General features: G+C 37.7%; 1 protein-coding gene across 3 annotated transcripts in view; it reads left to right on the top strand.

Moving 5' to 3' along the window:
* LRRC7 (leucine rich repeat containing 7) overlaps positions 1–21,980 on the top strand; it is a 460,161-nt gene that overhangs the window by 81,666 nt on the left and 356,515 nt on the right. For 2 of the 3 annotated variants that reach the window (XM_036256050.1, XM_036256051.1), the window contains exon 1: positions 12,684–12,780. In XM_036256050.1, the coding sequence (XP_036111943.1) occupies positions 12,684–12,780 (97 nt within the window). Of the gene's footprint in view, positions 1–12,682; positions 12,781–21,980 lie in introns of those variants that run through there. The other variant, XM_036256052.1, reaches the window with a different exon arrangement.

Below are 21,980 nucleotides of genomic sequence, written 5' to 3'. Positions count from 1 at the left end.
AACACAATAATATTTTAATATCCAAGGGACATACCTTAAATATGAGGACCCCTCCCCCCAAAATAATCCCAAGTATGGAAAATGACATCCTAAAGAGTTGCTATCCAAGAGAGCATTTGAAACTATATTATCAAATAAACAGATTTTAAGGCAAATACAGTGATACCTCGGTTCTCGAACGCCTCGGATTTCGACCAAATCGGTATTCGACCAGGAGATTCGAGAAACTTTTGTCTTGGAATCCGAACAAATATTTGGAACTCGAACTTCCGAGATGAGCCGAGTTGAGCCGAATGGCGTTCATTCGGCCCAGCGCGCCTTGCTTGCGGCATCAGTGTGAGTGCAGAGAGAGAGTCACGCTTTGTGGAGAGAGTCACGCTTTACACTGAATTTAACCCTTAGACATACTGTACACTTTTATTTCTTGTTGAGACTTATGCTTTTCTACATATTATATACAAATTAGGCCAGTAAATAGGCATTTTCTGGGGCTTGGAACGAATTAATCCAGTTTCCATGATTTCCTATTGGGTTTCATTGCTTCGGTTCTCGAACAATTTGGTTCTCGACCGTCCTCCTGGAACGAATTATGTTCGAGAACCGAGGTATCACTGTAGCCTTGTTAGATATTAAGATTGCTACCTAATCACTACACTACATAATAAAAGGTTCAATTCATCAAGGTGTTATAAATTCTACATATTCAATAATATAACCTCAGGTTATAGACAGTCAAAAAAAATGTCACAACTGTGAGCAGAAATAGGCAAATTTACCATTATATGAGGGAAGTAGTCCATTTCTCTCACTAATTAATAAACAGAAACAAAAATCACCAACATTTGGATAATGTACATTCTTTGCATAGCTTATATAGACTGTTACAGTCAATAAACAATGAATTCTGCAGATAAACAGATTAAAAATTATGTCAAAGTTGGCAAATACTAGGGTAAAGGAAAACATAGACCAGGATAAGCAGAATTGGGAGTATTAGTACAGGAGAGAAATTTGGGGAGAGCTGTTCAAAGCGCAGTGTTAAAAAAATGCAGTGTTAGAAAACAACATTGAAATAGTAACAGTTGAATGAAGACGACCAAGGTAAATCAATCCAGAGAAAGGACACTGCTGGAGTCAAGACCCAAGACAGGAACCAACTGTATATGTTCAAGTGGACTGATGAAGAGGGGAAAAAAGAGTTAGGAGATGTTACAGGAAGCAGAACTCTAAGGGCCTCATAAGGACTTGGGCATTTGCTCGAGTAAAACAGGGAGGAAGTCCTCAGGTTGCTGGGAGCGGTGCAGTGATTTCATCTGACTCGATTTAAAAAGACTCCCTGGCTGCTGAATTGACAATAGTCCATCAGGACGCAAGGTTGTGAACGTATGCGCTAACATTCTTTTAATGGATACCATTTACTTACCCACAAGAGAAAATAAAGAAAAGGAAAGAAAGGAAAGCAAACCCGTCCGGCGGTGGAGTGAGGAGGAAATGCCAGGTGAGGAGTTTTAAGAGCAAATTGCTATGTAACGTGTGTTGTGATCTTTTCTTGTGATCCCATAATTTATAGAAAGTGAAAAAGAAAAAAAAAAAGCTATTTTAAATGCTCCTCGAATGAGCACATAGTTCTGTGATGTCCATGTAAGCAGCTCAAGCTCTTCGAGTACTCACTCAGCCTCAAACAGAAACGTAATTGGGTTTTTCCTGAAACCCATCTTCCGAACTAGCTGGCATCTTGACTTCTTGCTTTAGGAAAAGATACAGCATATTCCCTCCTTGGTATAAGATACGAGGAGATTGAAAGTATTTATGCTTTAAAACACCCTACAAATTATAAATACGATTCTGATGTTTTTCTCATCAATAAGAATCATTGCCTTCAAACAAACAGTAGTCACCTGATTAATCATAACAGTTAATTTATTTAAACAAAATGCTGAATATCTTCTCTGCCTTGCACCATATGCCACAATTCTAAAAATTTGACTAGGAGAACAGTGTCCTGATATTCACAAATCTCACAGCCTAGTGACTGAGAACCATTGGCCTGTGGGTGGTCACTTCAGCTGAAAGCGGTTCAGCAGGACAGGAAGGGGGGCAGGAGGAGAACAGGATGAAGGCTGCAGAATTCTAGGTAAGGACTTGGTCTTCACATCCCCGGATTGTAAAGACTATGATGCTGTGTATCTTATACGTTACAGTATGTGATCAGATATGTATGCACGTTTTGGAAAGAATAATATTTATTCATATTTGCCCACTCTACCCATTTTACTTCGAGAAAAGAATACATGCTTTTCTTGCCAAGTGATTTCAGCCCTTCCACACACATTTTTTTTTTTTCTTCATCTACACAACTACGTTATACGATAGTAGTCCCTTCTCTGAGACTTCAGAAAGCTCCAAGTGCAAGTGGAATAATCTGCAAATGAGCGGAGCTGTTCCTTCATTTAGGCAGCTGCGCTCAGGTGAGAAGATGAGGAGGAATCAGAAAATCCGGATGCTAGAGTCAGGCTTTGCTGCTGACCTCGGGCAAGTGAGTCTCAGTTTCTTCATCTGTACAATACTAAGCCCACAGGCTCTTTAGGAGGCATCAATAATATATCTGACGATGTTGTATAACTATAGTAACATCAGAGCTATTATCAGGCATACATTTACTTCTAACACCAATCTGTCAATCAATTAGAAGTGAGTATTTAATTTCTACTGTGTTTTATGAATTGTGCTGTGTCCTCCGGGATGATATGCTTCTGCTTTTAAGGGTTTTTAGTGCAGGCTGGAGTGGTAAGATGTGTGTGTAGGACCCTGTCATAGGACAGAGAGAACAAAGATAATTGGGTAGGTGGGCGAAATTATAGAAGGTGATCCAGAGGAGAGAGAATTCTGTATTCTGGTGGCTATAGTCTTCTCATTTCGTAAATGTTGATTGCAAATCATGAAATCCAAATGCTGACAGCAGTGTGTTCCTCTTCCTTTAAAGTCAAAGTGGGTGGGGGAAGAAAAGAGAAAGTGGAGAAAAGGAATCAAACTAGTCTCATAATGTACTAAATACTTGTCATTTCTAGATGGCAGGTAATTATATTGCATTTCTATACTTCACCTTATTCAAAATATAATTAGAAAACAGTTTCACATGCCATTAACTTTAAAAAGGATAGTTCAGATGTAATCTTTTATCACAAACTGAGTAATAAAATAATCTTATTAAAGCACATAGCATTTGTTTCTGTATTTTGTGTGTGTGTCAACTTTATCTTTGCATAGTTATGTTGATTTCAACATTAGGACTTTTTCAAGACTTCTCAGAATACTTGAATGTCTGTATTTCTTCTACATTGCTAGCTCTGCTTTTTGCTTTTGAGAGTATTTTGGATTAATTAATTTCTTATTAAGCCTTCTTTACATTTTCGCCATCCTGTGACTATCATTCATTTTTGTAGGCAAGTGTTTCTATTAATTTATTCGCTTAAATTACGTAGTTTTAAGGACTTATTTTCTGAGTAACTGAGTCTAGTGAACTTAATTGTCTTTTTGTGATTTCTGCAATGAACACATACCTAAATCTTGCATGTAACTTAATTATTTCTATAAGAACCTTTACCAAGGGGGGCTTCCCATTTTTTGTATTGATTCAATTAGTTAATAAAATACCTTCATAAAGATAACAGACTTCTGATACAGTATTGCTTTGTGTGTGAGTGAAAAAGAAACAAAGATATATTTTTAAATAGGAAGTAATTCAGTTAAAAAACTAGAATTTTGTGAATAATGTACTTCCTGAATTTATGAGGAGCTTGACTATTTTCCAATTGCTACACATGCTCTTCTCATTAATTTCATGGATTTTTTTTGTACAATAATTGTTTGTTACAACCTTATGGAGTAAATTATATACCATTGCAAATGAGCACAGCTACTTAAATGAAGGAGCTGTTCTTCTCTTTTCCAGATTTTTCTACTTTCACTGGACTCCTTAAATCCCAAAGGGACTACTATCATTTATAGATTCTAGATTTTCCTCTTTTTCTTTACATTTTTAAATATGTTTTTATTGATTTTTAGAGAGAGAAAATGAGAGGGGGAGAGAGATAGAAACATCAATGAGCGAGACATATCAGTTGGCTGCCTCCTGCATGCCCCCCACTGGGGAGCCAGCCTGCAACCTAGGCATCTGCCCTGACCAGGAATCGAACCGGTGACCTCTTGGTCCATGCTCAACCACTGAGCCACAATGGCTGGGCTAGATTCTAGATTTTTCAAGAAGTCCATAATGATATGCATCTACTTCAAATTCTACTTCTTTGAAAAAAGGTGAAAACAATATGCTATTGTGTTTGTCATTCCCTAAATGTGTGACATGGCAATGTAAACACAAGTTTTTCCTCTCAGACACAATAGATGATTCTTGTATTTCTGGTAAATCATCATGACCCTTAAAATCAGGCACCTGACTCTTTCCCAACTCAACTGTTGTTAAACAATTCTGTTCTGTTAAACAGCTCACTCTCCTTCTAAATAGTTTAAGTGTAGTTGATATTTGATTTCTTTTCACAATAATCTTGCTGTTTAGCTTCAGCTTGTCCTTACTATCAACTCAACATATTTGGCTGAGATAATTGGCTATTGATTATATTTGTACTGTCACTTTCAGTTCAAATCGGGTCTTTATAAACACTTGAAATTATTTCTAAGGGCTATTGTATGCTGGATATATATGCATAGTTCTAGTTGGGGTTAGGGTCACTGTGCTGAATTCAGGCTCAACTTCTGTTAAAAGAAAACAGCAGCTGAGTGATAAAGCAAGAGCACTTTCCACTGCTTCTTCAATTATTTTCTCTTTTTATGTTGTTGAATTCTAATCCAGATAAAGAGTTCTGAAATCCTGTGGGTGTTGGGAGGGGAGAAGGAGGTCACTTGACTCTATAACTTCATGAGGCCGGGTGGTCACAGCCTGCTGCCCCTTATTCTTCACTTTTTCTGGGTAGGACAGACTATTAATCATTATTTCTGGAAATAATATAGCAATCTTATTTTTTGTTTTTCATATGGATGCTTAATCCTTATTGTTTTTAGTTTAGTTTGCCATGAATTATTTCTATTGACTTTTAAGACCTACAGAAGCATAATTCAAAGTGACAATAATTTATATTCAATATTTGAAGATCTCTTGAACATCTATGACTCATTTGGTAAGAAAAACTGAAAAACTATGCACAGTGGCATTGTGAAATGAAGGCTGGAATTTGAGTGTCAAAGGACCAAGTTCAGATCTTTCCTCTGGCTTTCCTGTGTGACTTGGCATGTGTCACTGAATTGTCAGACTTCCAGCTGTCTCCTCTATAAATAGTGATGTACTAATACCTACTTCAGATTGTCATGAAAATTAAATTAAAGAAATCAAGGGAAAGTATTTTGACAACCGTGCTTTCTGACATCAAAGTTCTCAAATGGTTTAGAACCTATGTGAGTAAAGGACACAGACATTGAAATGGAGACTAATACTGGCTGGAAAATCACTGGTTACTTGTCCAAACGTTTAGTAGCTATAATATGGAAGATTCAGAAGGCAAGCACTAAGTCTATGTGAAGTGGTTGGATTTGTTTATGAGTGGAATTGGAACTTAAAAAGTTGTTCTTCAAGGATGGGTAAAACTTGTAATATAAAAATAGAATGTTCCCACCAAAGAAGCAGCAGACTTCATTCATTCATTCATTCATTCATTCAATCATTTGTTAAATATTTATTAAGGGTTTACCATAGTCCATGTACTGTGCTATGTTAAGGAATACTGTAGCAGATGAGGTGGATATATAAAAAAAAGAAAAAAAAAAAAAAGCTTGACTTTTGTCATATGGTATATGTTTTAATCTTTGGACTCTAACAAAAGAAATGGCAGTACCCTCTTAACCACAGACTAATAGGGTGACTTTTCAGGTTATAGTCAACATTGTATAGCTTTGTATTTTAACAGAAATGTTCCTGTATATTCATTGTCAAATTTGAAGGCAACACATGCTAGCATTTTTACTCTATATCTTACTAAGCTTCCTAGTCATAGTGATGGTCATTTTAAGTATAAGGGATTGCATTTATTTATAGATATGCAGTTTATTGTGTCCAATTCTGCTTGTAATCAAGTTAAATAAAAGCTCAATGAAATACCAGTCTCATGTTTTTAAAATTTTTTGTATTTGTTCAAGGTAATTTAAAGATTATTGAAACATAATTAAAACTTTTACTTTTCTAGAAACTGAAAAGTCAAAGATTTTAACTCTTTGTAACTTATTTTATATCCACTTAACTGAATAGAAGAATTCCTTACGGAGTCTTAAGGAGCTTACAGAACACAAAGCAGAGGGGCTTACAAATACTCAACTCATTGCATGTATACAGAACTTCATTTAGAGGCTTATCTAAAGTGTCTATTTACCTAATAAATCCATTTAAGCACTATATATTTCCAGTTTGGAATGTGCTCACAGAGCAGCAAGTATAATAAGCTCAATGAGAGGGGAGAAAATAGCTTCAGTATATTTGGTAGCTTGTAAACAAACCAAGTTGATTTGACTTTTTAGTTTACTTCTTTGATGTTATGATTGAATCACTTTCCTTGGTCATAATCCTTGTCTACCAGTGGGGGTACCTGGTCCCCACAGGGCTGCATCTCACTGAGGAGAGCAGCTCCCTGATAAAACTGCTCTCAACCCTTCCCCTTGGATCTTCTAGGCCCTGCCGCAAAGGAAATCTGGTATTGACCTGCCCTCTAATAACTGGTCAACCTTGATGGCTGGCAGAGAGAGCAATGCTGCGAGGCTGCTGCTGAGAGCAAGGTTATGGCCTACTAGGAAAATGTTAGGAGGTGCCAGTGAATGGCTGAGTGAAAGCACACTGGTTGCAAGTAACACAAAGACAACATTATTTGGAAGGTCACTCACTAGTTTGACTGTCTGGTTCACACCCAGTGATCACAGGAACATACACTTGTCCTCGGGGCAGAATTAGGGGAGATTTATTCATTCAAACAACAAATGTTTCATGAATGCCAAACACTGCTAAATTCTTCCAATACAGAGAATAAAACTGACATTTTCCCTGCCTTCATGAAGCTTACAGTACAGGAGAAAGGCAGACATTAAATAGAAATTCCAGAAGACTATATATAATTGCAATTTATAATATAAGTGCTGTGATGGAAAACTCCAGGGCTGTGGGGCTGAAACATATTTGGGGATCTAATTAGATAAAGTGGTCAAAGTGATGATTAGCAGTTATTCAGATAGAATAGGAGGAGGATTATTGGGGGCAAAGGGAGCAGTATGTGTGGAGGCCCTGGATAAGAAGAAGTTTTAAGTGTATATTCAAGGCACTTAGATGTACTAGGAGAGCTTCATAGTTGAAAACCATGGTGGTCTGACAAAGTGTTTCTTCAAGGAGGCTCTTAGGAAGTTACTGTGAGCCAATTTTACAGTGAGGAGTTAGGTTGTTCATTGGTCTGCGAAGACCTTCAGATGGAGCACTTCTCCAGGACTTGACTTCCCTGCTCTTGTTGACTTGAATTCAGAGGTCTTCAGTGGAAATGTGTATTTCCATCAGTCATGTGCTGAATAGGGGCTTCTAGATAGGTGTGCTCTCTACTACAGTAGTCAAATGTGACTATTGACATTTAAATTAAAATTCAATAAAATTTTAAACTCACATATTCGGTTCCTCAGTCACATTAGCCACTTTTCAAGTGCTCGAGAACAGAAAATGGCTAGCAGCTGCTGTATTGGTCAGCACAGATTTTAAACATTTACATCACTGCAGAAAGTTCTATCGCATAGTTCATATGGTAGTTAATAATAGCATGGGCTCTGGAGTCAAGCAGTTCTGGATTAAAACCCTGATTGTTGCACTTTCTTGCTGTGTGATCCTAAACAAGTTCCTTAACATCTATCTCTGAGACTCTGGTTGAGCCTGAATAGGGTAAAAATGGCATAGATGATGTATATATAAAGACACTAACGTAGCACCTAACGTGTGTGTTGTATATATAATATAAAGACATTGTAGAAATACTACTTACACCTGATACGTCTATTCTTTCAATCCAACTCCCTATCTTCTAGTGACTCATCACTCTCCATCTTCTTTCACCCAAGCTTTATTTTTTAAATTTTTTTTCTTTATTGATTTTTAGAAAGAGAGAAAGGCAGAAGGAGAGAGAGAGAGAAACATCAATGAGAGAGAACATCGATTGGCCGCCTCCTGCATACCCCCCACTGGGGAATTGGCCCACAACTCGGGCATGTGCCCTGCCGGGAATCGAACCAGTGACCTCTTGGTGTATGGGTCAATGCTCAACCACTGAGCCACACCAGCCGGGCTATTTTGTTGTTGTTCTTCATTAGTCACATCCCCAACCGAATCCACAATTCTACATCAATCCAAACTTGTTCTCTGATCCAGCTGTCTGCCGAATCTTATGGAAGGAAATAATTTCACTTTTGAAATTATCAGCCTTCTAAATGGGCTGCCTTTGGGTTCATCTGGTTGACCTCCAGGCAACTTGGCAAGCCTTTAACTCTACCTCTGGCTACATCTTTCATTTCCCAATAATACCTGTCTTAACCACAGTCTTCACTGCAGATTCTTACCTTATCTCTGTATCAACTGTCTCCTAGAGTGAATTCAGTGAACTTCCCTCTCCTACATCAGCAAGTGTATATATTTTGTTTACTTGGGTTTCAAATGTCAGTGTTGGGACCAGTGTAAAGCTACATTAAAAACACTTGATTAATGTTAGAAATATATCTACCTTGACCTGACCCCAGAGTACTGAATGAAAATCTTTAGTATTTTAAATGGGGGAATCGATATTTGTTTGAAGCTCCTCAAATGATTTTGTGAACTAAGTCTGGGGGAGACTTGAACACCTTGGCTTATAATCGGTGATTGTTTTTTCATGCTTTTAAATATCAATCTGGCTGCCCCTGTTTCTTCCCAGTGGTTGACCTGTAGGACGTACTTTTCAGAGCTCTTCAATGAGCTGTTAGAGCATCTGTCTTGCCTGTGGTCATCACACTTAATCTCTCCTTGCTGGAACTGTTAACACACTCCTGCTGACGTCTTGCCAAATCTGAGAATAGCTAGAATAGTTCCTTTGCTGTGTCCTGGCTACGCTCCAAGACTTGATTATTGGTCATTTTGTCTGACCATTTAATGCACACTGTAGATCACAGGTGACACCGGTGGAAGGGTTCAAGCAGCCGGACAACTAGCCTCGGGAAAATGGAAGCCCCACAGTAATAATAGTTTGAACACAAATGTTAGTCTGTAAAACTTTTAATTTGATTCATCATGTTTTCCACTGGGCATAACATTTAGCATTCCAGAAAAAAAAAGGACATTTAATGCTGTTTTAAAATGTTTTCTTCTATTAGTGTGTTGTATATATAATATAAATTATATATGTTATATATAAACTGAGTTTCTTCGGCCCCTGTTTTTATTTTGGTAGTTCTCAAGAACTTAAAATGTCATGGATAGAAGAAAACATTTTAGTGAAAATAGCTAAGTGATCAAAAATCAACATGTAATTAGCAGATAAACATATACTCATATATATTTATGTAGTATTCTATTTCTATATTTATAATATATATTATTTACATGAGTATATATTAACATAAATATCATTGTTATGTTTAATAAGAATTCAATCACAATTAAATTACACATTACATACTGGAATTTCAACTATTCAGTTTTCTGGTAGAATAATTTCCTTGGCTCTATGATTATTCATTATAATTCTTTATTAAATAAAGCCCAGTTTTTATGTTTCCTAACATATTAGACATTTACAAGTTTTATATATTACTTCCTTTTTATTTGGGATAATTATGGTGAATAATAGCAACGTTTGCTGAGCTCTTGAAATGTGACAGACACAATGTAAAGCATTTTACATCTATTAACATATTCAGTCCTCACAACAATCCTGTGAGGTGTCTGTTATCCCATTTACTTATGAGAAAATTAAAGCACAAGATAGATATTTTTTCCTGAAGTCATTCTTTAAAAGACAGCATTAGAATTTGAGCCCAGGTAGTCTGATGCAAGGCTTGTCACACTTAGGCTGTGCTCTGTGTCTAACACTCCATGTCTGCAGATCGGCTTGTGGGTGTCCCGGAGCATAGCCTCTGGGTGCCGTGATTCCTGGGGTGTCTTCTTGGGCATCTTTACTGCCAATAGCAACCATATAATGATATTCTTCTGAAGCCCTGTTAGTACTTTGTACCCTGAAACATAGTTAGATGGAAATTAACTAGACACATTTGTTTTCACATATTTGATTGCCAGAAAGAAAAAAGGAAAAAGAATAGCTCATCCAAGAGAGGAGTTTACAGAGATTTTCAACCAGTATACTTTGCCCTTGCTCATCAGAGCATAATCACGATGAGTAAAATTGGTTTCCAAAATTATGTCACAATTATATGTAGACACTTGCATGTGCAAATTATCTTTGCTGTTTTTTTGTTGGTTTTTTATGTTATTTTTTTTTTCTTTATTGATTTTTAGAGAGAGAGGAAGGGAGAGAGAGAGAGAGACAGAAACATCGATGAGAGAGAACATTGCTTGGCCACCTCCTGCATACCCCTCACTGGGGATCGGTCTCACAACCTGGGTATGTGCCCTGACTGGGAATCAAACTGGTGACCTTTTGGTGCATGAGTTGACACTCAAGCATTGAGTCACACCGGCCAGGCTATCTTTGCTGTTTTCTATTATTTTGAACTTAAAAATACTAGTGAATAATTATTAGTTCACTTAAATTGTTATTAGCTCATCATGAAAATTTATTATTTGCTGAAATGTAATAAAAACTGCACATTGAATTGATTCAAGAGTCAGGAACTAGAAAGTTTATATCATCAAGTTTATATAGCTCAGCCTCATGGTGAAACTGTAGGGACAGGCTGGAAGCTTAATTTTCCCCATATATTGTGGTAAAGCAAATTATGTCATAAACAATTCAGGTGTTCACTTAGTTTCCTGTCATTGTATTATTATAACTTCGAGAGAAATAATTCTTTTTTCACTTGAATTGATCTTCAACTGAAACTAAGGTTCAAGTTACCATTGAACCTTAAGAAACATTTCCTCGCACTGCATATACACATGCATAAACATATGAGCACACACACACACATTCATACAAACACATAAAGCATCTTCTATATGTAAGTGGACTGATTTCAGGAAGTATTTTTGAAAAAGTGTTTTTAAGAACTAGTGACAGTTTTCCACGAGATAGTGTTATGTTACTATTCCAGTACAAAAGGTTATTCATCTCATATTTCACACTGTTTCAAATAATGCTTTTATGGAATTGTCCTGTCCTAATTTTTCTCTCTGGATGCCAGAAACACAATCTTCTATCCCACTAACCCTAGAAGACCCACCATTACCATAACCCTTAGCAATTATGCAATTTTTAAAGATATATGTGCTATCAACCAGCACAGTTATTAAAACCAGTGATATCTCATTTGAATAATTATATAGATGTTAAGAAGCTATGTTTATATTTTCAAAATAATAAATATTATGGTTTTGTTCTGAATTTTCAAATCCTAAGCACGCAATAGCTTTTAAATTTCATTAAAATGTGTATACATTGGTGGTATAAAACTATAAGGTTTACTGAAACCAGAAAACACCAACCAACCACAAATCATATGTTGTTAAATATGCTAGCTCAAGTTGCATTTGCTGCCTTTATTATTATATTCTGGATGCCAGCATTGCTATGTCACTAGTAACTGAGAAATAAACTTTATATTAACCGCTTTTTCAGTAAGTCACAATTATTGGAATTAGAAAACTCCTCCCATTTTAGTCATTATCATGAAAGAAAGCAGCAGTATCTCTCCTGAATCTGATATTCTGAATGTTGGTGAAAGATATGATCTTTTTTTCCAAAGGGTGGCCTGATTTTTGATAAATTTGTGTTTGTTACAAGTAATCACTCTTTAGTCAATAGGTCTCTGCCTTAGTCATCTGGGCTGCTATAACAAAATACCACATCCTAGGTAGCTTACAGAAATTTATTTCTTACAGTTCTGGAAGCTGAGAAACCTGAAATCAAGGCACCTGCAGATTAGGTTCCTGGTGAGAGCCCCTGATGTGCAGATGACTACCCTCTTCGTGCCCTCATAAGCCAGAGAGAGAGAGAGAGAGAGAGAGAGAGAGTTGCCAACCTCTAGTCTCTCTTCCTGTTCTTCTAAGGACACTAGTTCCATCATGGGTAACCATCTAAACCTAATTATCTCCAATAGTTTCACCTTCAGGTACCATCACACTTGGGGGGCTTAAGGCTTTTACAGGTGAATTTGGGCATGGGAGACACAAACATTTAGCCCATCACAGTCTCTAATAGAGAATGTGCATATGAGTGTACACAGGGTGTTTTTACATTTTTAAAATCAGAATGTCTTGGAAAAGTCAAGCACTTTCCAGTATACCAGAGTCCCTGCCACTCCTTAGTGTATTACTCCTTGCTACATACTCAATGATGTTGTCTAACAAGCCCCTGTGGATACTAGAATTATTGACTCTTGATTTAAACCATTTATCTTCTCAAAATCTATCAAGATTTTGATACAAATATACTCTTTGGCTTCTCTTTTATAGGATGGAGAATCTAATACGGGGAAGGAATCCCCCACAATACCAGAGAAGTCCTTGCAAAGAGGTTCGTGCTGCACTTCGGAAGAGGCCTGAAGAGGAGTGTAAGTATTTTATTAGGATTAACTATGTTTTGGGTAGATTTTGGTGAGTAGCATCATAAAACTAAAGGGTTGACCTTTAAGTAATTAATCAAAAAATAGAGATACTCAATAAATATTTATTGAGTCAAGTTGAATTTATTTTTAAAACATATTAACACATGGTGCATGGATTCAGACCCTAAGAGCATTGTTAAGATGCTCTACTGATAATTGGGTTTCTAATGACATTGGGTAAAGCTGCATAATCTACTACATCTTTCTTAGACAGTCATGTTATGAATATTAATGTTTCTCAGAAGTCCTGAAGTTAAAAAATTATTTTGAAATGTGTTTAAAATTAACATTCTCTGGGTTCTTTTGACCACAATGCTCTTTCAACATTTAGGAAAAAAAAAACAGAGGACTCTGAAAATCACTGCATTAGACTATTGGTTAACATAAACCCATTAACAAAGAGAAACATTTGATTTCATCTCATTTAGGAAAATATTTTGGCAATGGAAGGCATGTATCCCACCACAAACTCATTTTATTCCATCTTCATATTATTCTATATTGGAGTATATAATTGTCTGGAGAGATTTTATTTAAATATTTCTAATCATTAGCACTGTTGGAAATGTTTGACATAATATTTGCACTTTAAGTTTCTAAGATGACCCACAGTACTAACTTTCCTCATGGTATTTGCATATAATTATTTTCAGGGAAGTAAATCACTTCCATAATCATTCCATTATGACAAAATTTATCTCAATTGTGTTCTTTTCCAGGAACTTATATTTTATAATGATGGAGCTAATGCAGTGGGTTCATTGGCATGTACAGTTTAGTAGACTTTTAAGATTACACTGGCATTTTAAATTAGTTTTAAGTATACTGTTATGAGAAAAGACCAAGTACATTGAATCTGGGTACACTCATGGCAAGTAGTTTTGTACTGTTTTATTATAAAGCCAATAGACAACCTGATTTTGTTGGCATTTATATCATTCAATGTAGTATTCATTTTCTTTTCATTGGTAGATTTATAGCTTCTAACACTGTAGAAAGTATCTAGTTAAAACTAAAATTCAAAATGAAGATTGAGTTCATGGATATCTTAAAATGAAAAGTAGAAGATGCAGACTCTTGCATCTTTTGGGGGGTTCATAGGAAAGCCTTGGGGTTTCTCCTCTATGCTAATTTATCACAATAGTCCTGCAGATTTTATTTGAAAATATAGGAGGGATTTTTGTAATTAAATCTATAGTTGATTCTTATAGAGTTACCTATTTAACATATGCAGAGTAATTTTTCAGGCCTCTTGTAGTGAGTTGGTGTAGGCCAGAGGTTGACCAACTATGGTCTATTGAACAAATCCAGCCTGACACCTGTTTCTGTAAATAAAATCTTATTGAAACACATTTACTTAGGTATTGTGTATGGCTGCTTTTGCACTACAGAGGAGGGGTTCCGTAGTTGTGACACAGACTATATGACCCACAAAGTCAAAAGTATTTACCTGAGGCCTGGCTGGTTTGGCTCAGCAGTTGGAACGTCGGCCTGCGGACCAGAGAGTCCCGGGTTTGGTTCCTGCTATGGGCACGTACCTCGGTTGCAGTTTGTCCTCATCTCTGGTTGGGGTTGGCAACCAGTTGATGTGTCTCTCTTACATTGATGTTTCACGCCCCCCCCCCCCCCAGCTCTTTCTGAAGATAAATGCAAAAATGTCCTCAGGTGAGGATAAAAAAGAAAAAGTATTTACCTGATACTTCACAGAAAAAGTTTTTTGAACCCTGACATGGGCCAATAATTCTTCAAGTGTGTTCTCTAGACCAGCAGCAGCATCTGGGAACATGGTAGAAATGCACGTTATTAAGGCCACAACTCACATCTATTGAATCAAAACCTCTGAGAGTCAGGTCTGGTCATCTGTGTTGTGAAGTGAGCCCTACATGAGATTCAGATGCAAGATCAAGTTGGAAACCCACTAGCCTGGGTCAAATGACTGGCTGCAGATAATATTAAATCATCATAGAAGCAAAAGGCTAATGATTATAGGCATACTTCAGAGTTAAGTCTTATTGTTTTTTAATATAAGGCACATAATAGAATGGATGCTTGTGCTATAATAAGAAAGTCCTCATCAGCTGGACTGTGGCAGTTGGGGCCATTTTTGAAATATCTTTACCAGAACTCAACTGGATTGACTATGTTATAGAACACGGAATGACATAATGAGAAATGAGAAACCTATAAAATATTGTTCTCTTCCGGAGAGGTCTTAATTATCTCTTGTTAGTATAATGAACAGTTCTTCTTGTCCAGTTACAGACCAGTGTTGAATTCCTAAGAAAGAAGCCCCATTTAAAGACTAGAAGCAGCATATCATATTAGTTAACTAAGACATTAACTTTAGAGTTTATTTTCTAATGTGACACTTAATGCGACCAGCTATAGGACTCTCAATATTTTTTAAATCTAAGACTCAGTTTACTTATTTGAAAAATGAGGAAAAAATGATATATTCTACCTTGTAGGATTGCTTTGAGAATTAAGGGAGATATTTCAATTAAGTACTTGGTTCAAAATCTGGGACATAGAAAGTTTTCTTGTTTTTCTTTCCTGTTCCTCTTTTCACTTGTTATTATTTCAAACTAATTATATGTGTGAAGATAATAAACCATGTTTCTGATCACAGAAATAAAAATTTAAAGAAATTACTACCACTATTTTTAGAAACGGTAATGCATGGCAAGGGATACATTTTAAACAAATGACATAAAGCTGAAATCCTTGCAGCCATGTTAGATAGTAATTTGTCTCACACAGTGGCATAGTTCTTTCCCAGTCATTCTACAGATTCAACATGGGACACAGACAAAGACTTATTGGTCAACTTCCATGGGAAACTGTCACTTTAGAAAATTACAGAGAGACAAATGGGAGTGGCTTCCCTTTACTGAGAATAGAAAGGAAAAGTAGAACTTAACTCAGACAGAGGACCCTCCAGATTCAAGGAGAGCCCTCTTGCAGTTAGAAATATTGCATACAGGAAGATTTTACTAAGCATCATGATTCTTACTGCCTTCTTTTATGATATTTTATACTCTTTTATAATATTTTCAATGTGAAGATCAACATCAGGTCACCAGACATAAGTCTTAACCAATTATTTCATATGAATTATGTCTATGTCACATCTAGCACAGCAAAGCAAACTTTCAGTGAAAATAAATTGTTTCTTGTAAAAGACAGACTTTTAAAGATGCTCAAGTTATTTCCCATTAAAAAACAAAAATATAAACTTTGTCCTCAAAGCCACAGACCCATTCAACTACATCCCCACATTCTTGCTCTATTCCCAGGTTAACCTCTCTAAAAAGTCATTTATACTCTATTCATTTATCTCCCACATATTCCTCTAAACCCATGCAGTCTGGCTCCTCCCCAGTCACTAAACTGAAACAGCTCTCATTCACACCACGGATAATCTCTTTATGTTGCTTCGTTAGTTTCTATTGTGGTGCAATAAATTACCACAAACTTAGTGGCTGAAATAGCACTCATTTATGATCTAGCAGTTTCTGTGTGTCAGGAATACAAATAGGGTTTAGCTGGGTTCTCTGCCTCAGGGTCATGCCAGGCTGAAGTCTCATCAGAAGCTCAACTAAGGAAAAATCCATTTTCAAGCTTACTTAGGCTGTTGGCTGAACATACTTCCTGCTGGTTGTATGACCAAGAATCTACTTTTTGCTGACTTCCAGCTGGAGGTCACCTGTAGGTTTTAAAGGTTTGCTACAGTCCTTGTTTACATGTACCTTCTCAGTATGGCTGCTCACTCCATTGAGTCAGCAAGGAGACTCTCTCCTCACGGTGGGCCCTGTCCTTCTTTTAAGGGCTTTTACCTAAAGAAGCCAGACTCACCCAAGATAATCTACTTTTGATTAATTCACAGTCAATTGATTTGGAACCTTAACTGTACCATTACCTTTCCCATCTTCTGTTGGCTAGGAGCAAGCCACAGGTTCTGCTAATCCAAGGGGAGGGGATTGCAAAGGGCTTAAACATGGGGTTATGTGGACCATGGGAACATCTTAGAATCCTGCTTACCACTTGCTAAATCCATCAGGCCTTTTTTTTCAATGCTTCTCTCTTAACTTCTTGATCATTTCCTCCTTTTGAAAACCCATAATGCTTTGGCTACAATGATACAATACTCTCCTGGTTTTCTTCTCTCTGGTTATTCTTTTGCATTTGCAACTTTCTCTTTCCAGCCACTATATACTAGAATTTCTGGAAACTGTTGAAGTCTTCTAAATATACTCTCTCCATGGACAGTCTCATTACACCCACAGCATCAAGTTATTCCTGTAATCGGGTGACTCACAAAGAATACTTCCAACACATACATTTCTCCATATATCCCAGTATCTACTTGACATAGCCCCTTGGATATTTTTGTGTGTGTGTGTGTGTGTGCCTCAAACTCACCAAATCCATGATCTTTCTCTCAAAACCCAAGCATCTTCCAGTGTTTTTGGTATGAGTGTTAGGTACTTTTAACCATTTAGGTTCAAAGAACATAAATCTAGGAGTCATCGTTTATACATTCTTCTCCTTTGTCCTCCGATATTCACTATAATTTCAAGGCCTGGAATTTCACCTTCTGAGATGTTTGGAACCTGTTTACCAATCATCTCCTCTGCAGAGATTTGAAGACACTACCAGATATTCCTGTCAGTGGCCTTCCTATGTATTTTTCAGAACACTTTCATCTTAAAATGATTCCATGGTCATCACCCATTCAGGAAAGACAAAAGCCTTACTTAGTTCATAGGACCTTGCACAGTCTGGCTTCTACCCACCTCTCACCCTCATCTCACACTTTATTCCCTGGCCCTTTGTGTTACAACCACATGAGTGTTCATTTAATTCAGTGATAGGAACACAGAATCTGTATGTTTTAAATGTTATAGAACTAGAAAACAGCAGCAACAACAGATACCTGGAAAAGATGAATATACTTTTGAGAAGCAATAAATGCAGAAATTAGAAACAAATCAGAAAGTTGTAGCTACAGAGTAAATATGGGGGGAGGGGAGTTTTGTTTTGTTTTGTTTTGTTTTTTCAGAAAGAAAAAGGAAGAACTAAAAATGAAGACTGATAAAGAAAGCAATTACAAAAAACTAAACTTAAAATAAAGAGCAAACTTAAAATCTCCACTGGAGCTAATAAAAGAATTAACACTGTAAACATACCAAGAATTTGAAGAATAAAAGAGAGCATGACCAAAAAATAAATATGAAGGGACACAATGACAAATGTGAAGACACAAAAAATGAAAATCCAACCCAAGAATTCTAAACTTTCCTTAGAAAGAAATCAGAGCAATTTATTTTATTCTTATTTTTGTAGTTAATACTTTTGTGAGAGGGAGGGAAGGAGAGAGAGAGAGAGAGAGAGAGAGAGAGAAACATCGATGTGAGAGAGGCGGGGATGGAACCTGCAACCCGGGTACCTGTGCCCTTGACCAGGAATAAAACCTTTGACCCTTTATTTCAAGGACCAATGCTCTAACTGAGACAAACCGGCCAGAAATCAGAGCAATTTATTTTATTTTATTTTTTTATCCTCACTGAGGATATTTTGGCATTTAATTTCAGATACAGTGGGAGGGAGAGAGGGAGAAAGAGAGAGAGAGAAACACTGATATGAGAGAAACACATCGACTGGTTGCCACCCACACGACCCCAACCGGGCAGGGACGAACTGCAACCGAGGTACATTGCCCTTAGCAGGAACCAAACCCAGGACTCTCTGGTCTGCAGGCCGTCACTCTAATGGCTGAGCCAAACCAGCCAGGACAAATCAGAGCAATTTAAAGGAAAAAAATTATCAAAGACTTATTTGAATATATTTTTTAAAGTTATGAAAATATCTGATTACATATTGAAATGTCTTGAAGTGTCCTATACTTGTCAGTTAAATGACATTCACACCTAGATACATCATCAAACATTTTAGCATTGCACTATCTTCTCTTTGAAGAACAAGGTATCTGTCTTATTTACATTATGTCAACAACACATAGCATAGATCCTGGAATTAGGAGATGTTTAACAAATATTTCAGAATAAATGAAGAAATCAATTACTTTACTTTAAAAATAATAGAAAGAATATATTTACCCCTATGTTCATAGCAACACTATTAACAATTGCTAAGATCTGGAAACAGCCAAAGCATCCATCAATAGATGAATGGATAAAAAAAATTGTAGTACATATATATAATGGAGTACTATGCAGCTGTAAGAAAGAAAGCTCTCTTATCCTTTGAGACGACATGGAGGGACCTGGAGAGTATTATGCTAAGCAAAATAAACCAATTAGAGAAAGACAAATACCACATGATCTCACTTATTTGTGGAATATAATAAAAAAAAAAAGCTGATGAACAAAATAGACCAAGAGACATGGAAAGGAGTACGGTTCAGACTGATAGACCTCAGAGGAGGGGGTTGGGGGAGAAGGATGAGATAAACCAAAGAACTTATGTGCATGTATGCATAACCAATGGACATAGACAACAATGCTTGGGGGTGGGCAGGATAGGGAAGAGGGTGTCTGGGGGGAAAGAGGAGAAACATCTGTAACAAAAATAAATTAATTAATAATAAAAAAACAGAGCCCTGGCCGGTTTGGCTCAGTGGTTAGAGCGTTGGCCTGCAGTCTGGGGAGACCCGGGTTCAGTTCCCACTAAGGGCATGTACCTCAGCTGCAGTTTGTCTCCGGCCCTGGTCGGGTCTTGTGGGTGGCAGCCACTTGATGTGTCCCTTTCACGTCAATGTTTCTCTCTCTCTCTCTCTCTCTCTCCCTCCACTCTGTCTGAAATATATATATAAAATGTCCTCGGGTGAGGTTAAAAAAATAAAATAATAAAAAAAGAAAGAAAAGGGCACTAATGAAATCTGCTTGAGAGAAAGAAGGGAGAGAGGGAGAAGAGACAGTGCAAAACAGAGAGAAAGGAAGGGAAGAAAAACAGAGAGAAAGAAAGGAGAAGGAAAGAAGGAAGGAAGGAAGGAAGGAAGGAAGGAAGGAAGGAAGGAAGGGAGGGAGGGAGGGAGGGAGGGAGGGAGGGAGGGAGGGAGGGAGGGAGGGAGGGAGGGAGGGAGGGAGGGAAATTCTGATTATGAAACAAGTAGCATGGTCTCACCTTTTCCCATTCCTCCCCTCAAAATTCAATTAAGCACCCTGGAAATTATTCAACAGGCCATGACTAAATGGCCTCTGAAAGCTTAAAAGAAGAAGACAGATTGTTTGGGACTTCCAAACTAGAAAAAGACAATGTGTCGTTGTGTTCCTTGGGTTTTCCTTTCATCTTCTATACATCCCTAGACTAGACACCAGAGAGAACTACGACATTGCGTTGTCAAAAGACATCATAATCATAATTATAATTATTAAAGCAAGAAAAGCCTGGCAGAACAGTAAGGTCCCAGGCCCTCCTAGCCCTACTGTCCCTGGCTGGCAGACCTATCTGGTAGTAATGATGTCAACAGTGAAACCCTCTGCCTTTGTACCTTCCATCCAGTGGCATAAGGAGGCCCAGATCCAGTGGCTTCTGTGCCTTCCCTGAAGGTAACAATAGGGAGCCCAGAAGAGCACCTTCCTACCCTGGCAGATGGCACTCGTGCGTATCAGAAGAACAAAGCAGACCGAAACAGCATTTCCATTACAAGGGGAAGAAACTTTGTTCCCCTTTGAGTGCTGTCGAATGGCATGGCTTCTACAAAGTCTGGAAAGCGAGTGTCTTCATTCCTGGAGCTCCAGGGGCCCTTGCCATGTGCATGCTGTGGATTGCTTAGGCCTCTACAACTGCTGTCACTCTTATCTTTCCAATCTGGAGAATTAACCTCCTCCTGTTCCTGACCCCAACGCAGCTGTTGTCAGAAATGTGTGCCTCTAGGGACCGAATGAGGATGAGTGTCTGCTCCTTCAAGAAATTAGCTTTCCTCAACATTGTGCTCCAGGCAGGCCGTGAGTAGAATTCCTTTCTGCTCTGTCTTTTTTACAGAAGTGAATTAGGCATGGTCTGTTTCTTCTCCTTTAAAATGCTAATTCTATACATCTCTGGAATGTTTCTTAAGGCAAGACAATACCTGTACCTCACCTCGAATGATTTTATTATTTTGAAACTCACCTAAGAATGCTTTAAATATTTTTTATTTTCTGCCTTCTACCCTTAGATTTGTCCAGATGTTCTGGACACTTGGTATAATGTCCCCATTCTTCAAGTTGTAGTTCCCCGCGGCTATGGCACTGGACTCCTTAAATGCAGCTTGAATAGGCCACATCCTCAGTAGTTTCCCCGATTCTGTCCGCTCGCGGAGGAAATTCATTCTAGATTGCACTCCGAAATTCTGTCTCTGCTTTGATTAGATTTCTTGAGGCTCCAGTCACACTTGTTTGACTTGGTAAAGCTGACACATCTCCTGCTTTTTCTATTCGCTTCTTTAAAATTAGCCAGAGCTGGGTCTGCTCATTTCTTTTCCGTGCTTGTTTCTCTCCACCTTCGAGATTCCAATTTTTATTTCATATCCCATAAAATCTCAAGATTTCTCCTAAGGAAATCTCTCTTTTCCTGCAAAGTAAGCAGCCAGCTTGCTTTCATTTTGTTTTTATTTTTCTCGTCCTTCTGCTCTGATAATAAAATTGAGGCATGCCTCTTTCGCCACTCCCATTCCTTCTGGCAACCTTCCATAAACCCGGTTCCTAGGGGCCCGGCGCTCCAGACACAGCCTCGGTTATTTCTGTGCTAGGTCTGTAGGTGTACGATCATATTAATGGCTCTTGTCATCTTGTTCACTTTCACCTGGGAGAGGACACATTCTCTTCACTGTAACGGCTCTCTATCACTTTTCATTTGCTTAGTCATCAAATGCACCACCCTTCTGTGGGCACAGCCAGAGTGAAAGATTTCTGACTGATAAGGCCACAGACAGTGCCTGTGTGATTCTGCAGCCCAGAGCTCAAGATCTTATAGCAGTGACCCAAACACTGGCCAGTATCCGCAAAGGTCGGCAGGACCAAGGCCATGTTGATAAAAGAGTCCCATCTGTCCGGAGACCACCACTTGCTTGGGAGTAAATCTGCTGAGAACCATCATAAATTCTCAAGTCAAATCCTACATGGCCCACTTATTGAAGCTGAAGG

The sequence above is a fragment of the Molossus molossus genome, unplaced genomic scaffold (assembly GCF_014108415.1).
Source record: "Molossus molossus isolate mMolMol1 unplaced genomic scaffold, mMolMol1.p scaffold_m16_p_12, whole genome shotgun sequence".
Lineage (NCBI taxonomy): Eukaryota > Metazoa > Chordata > Mammalia > Chiroptera > Molossidae > Molossus > Molossus molossus.
This window is presented reverse-complemented; position numbering and strand designations above follow the sequence as displayed.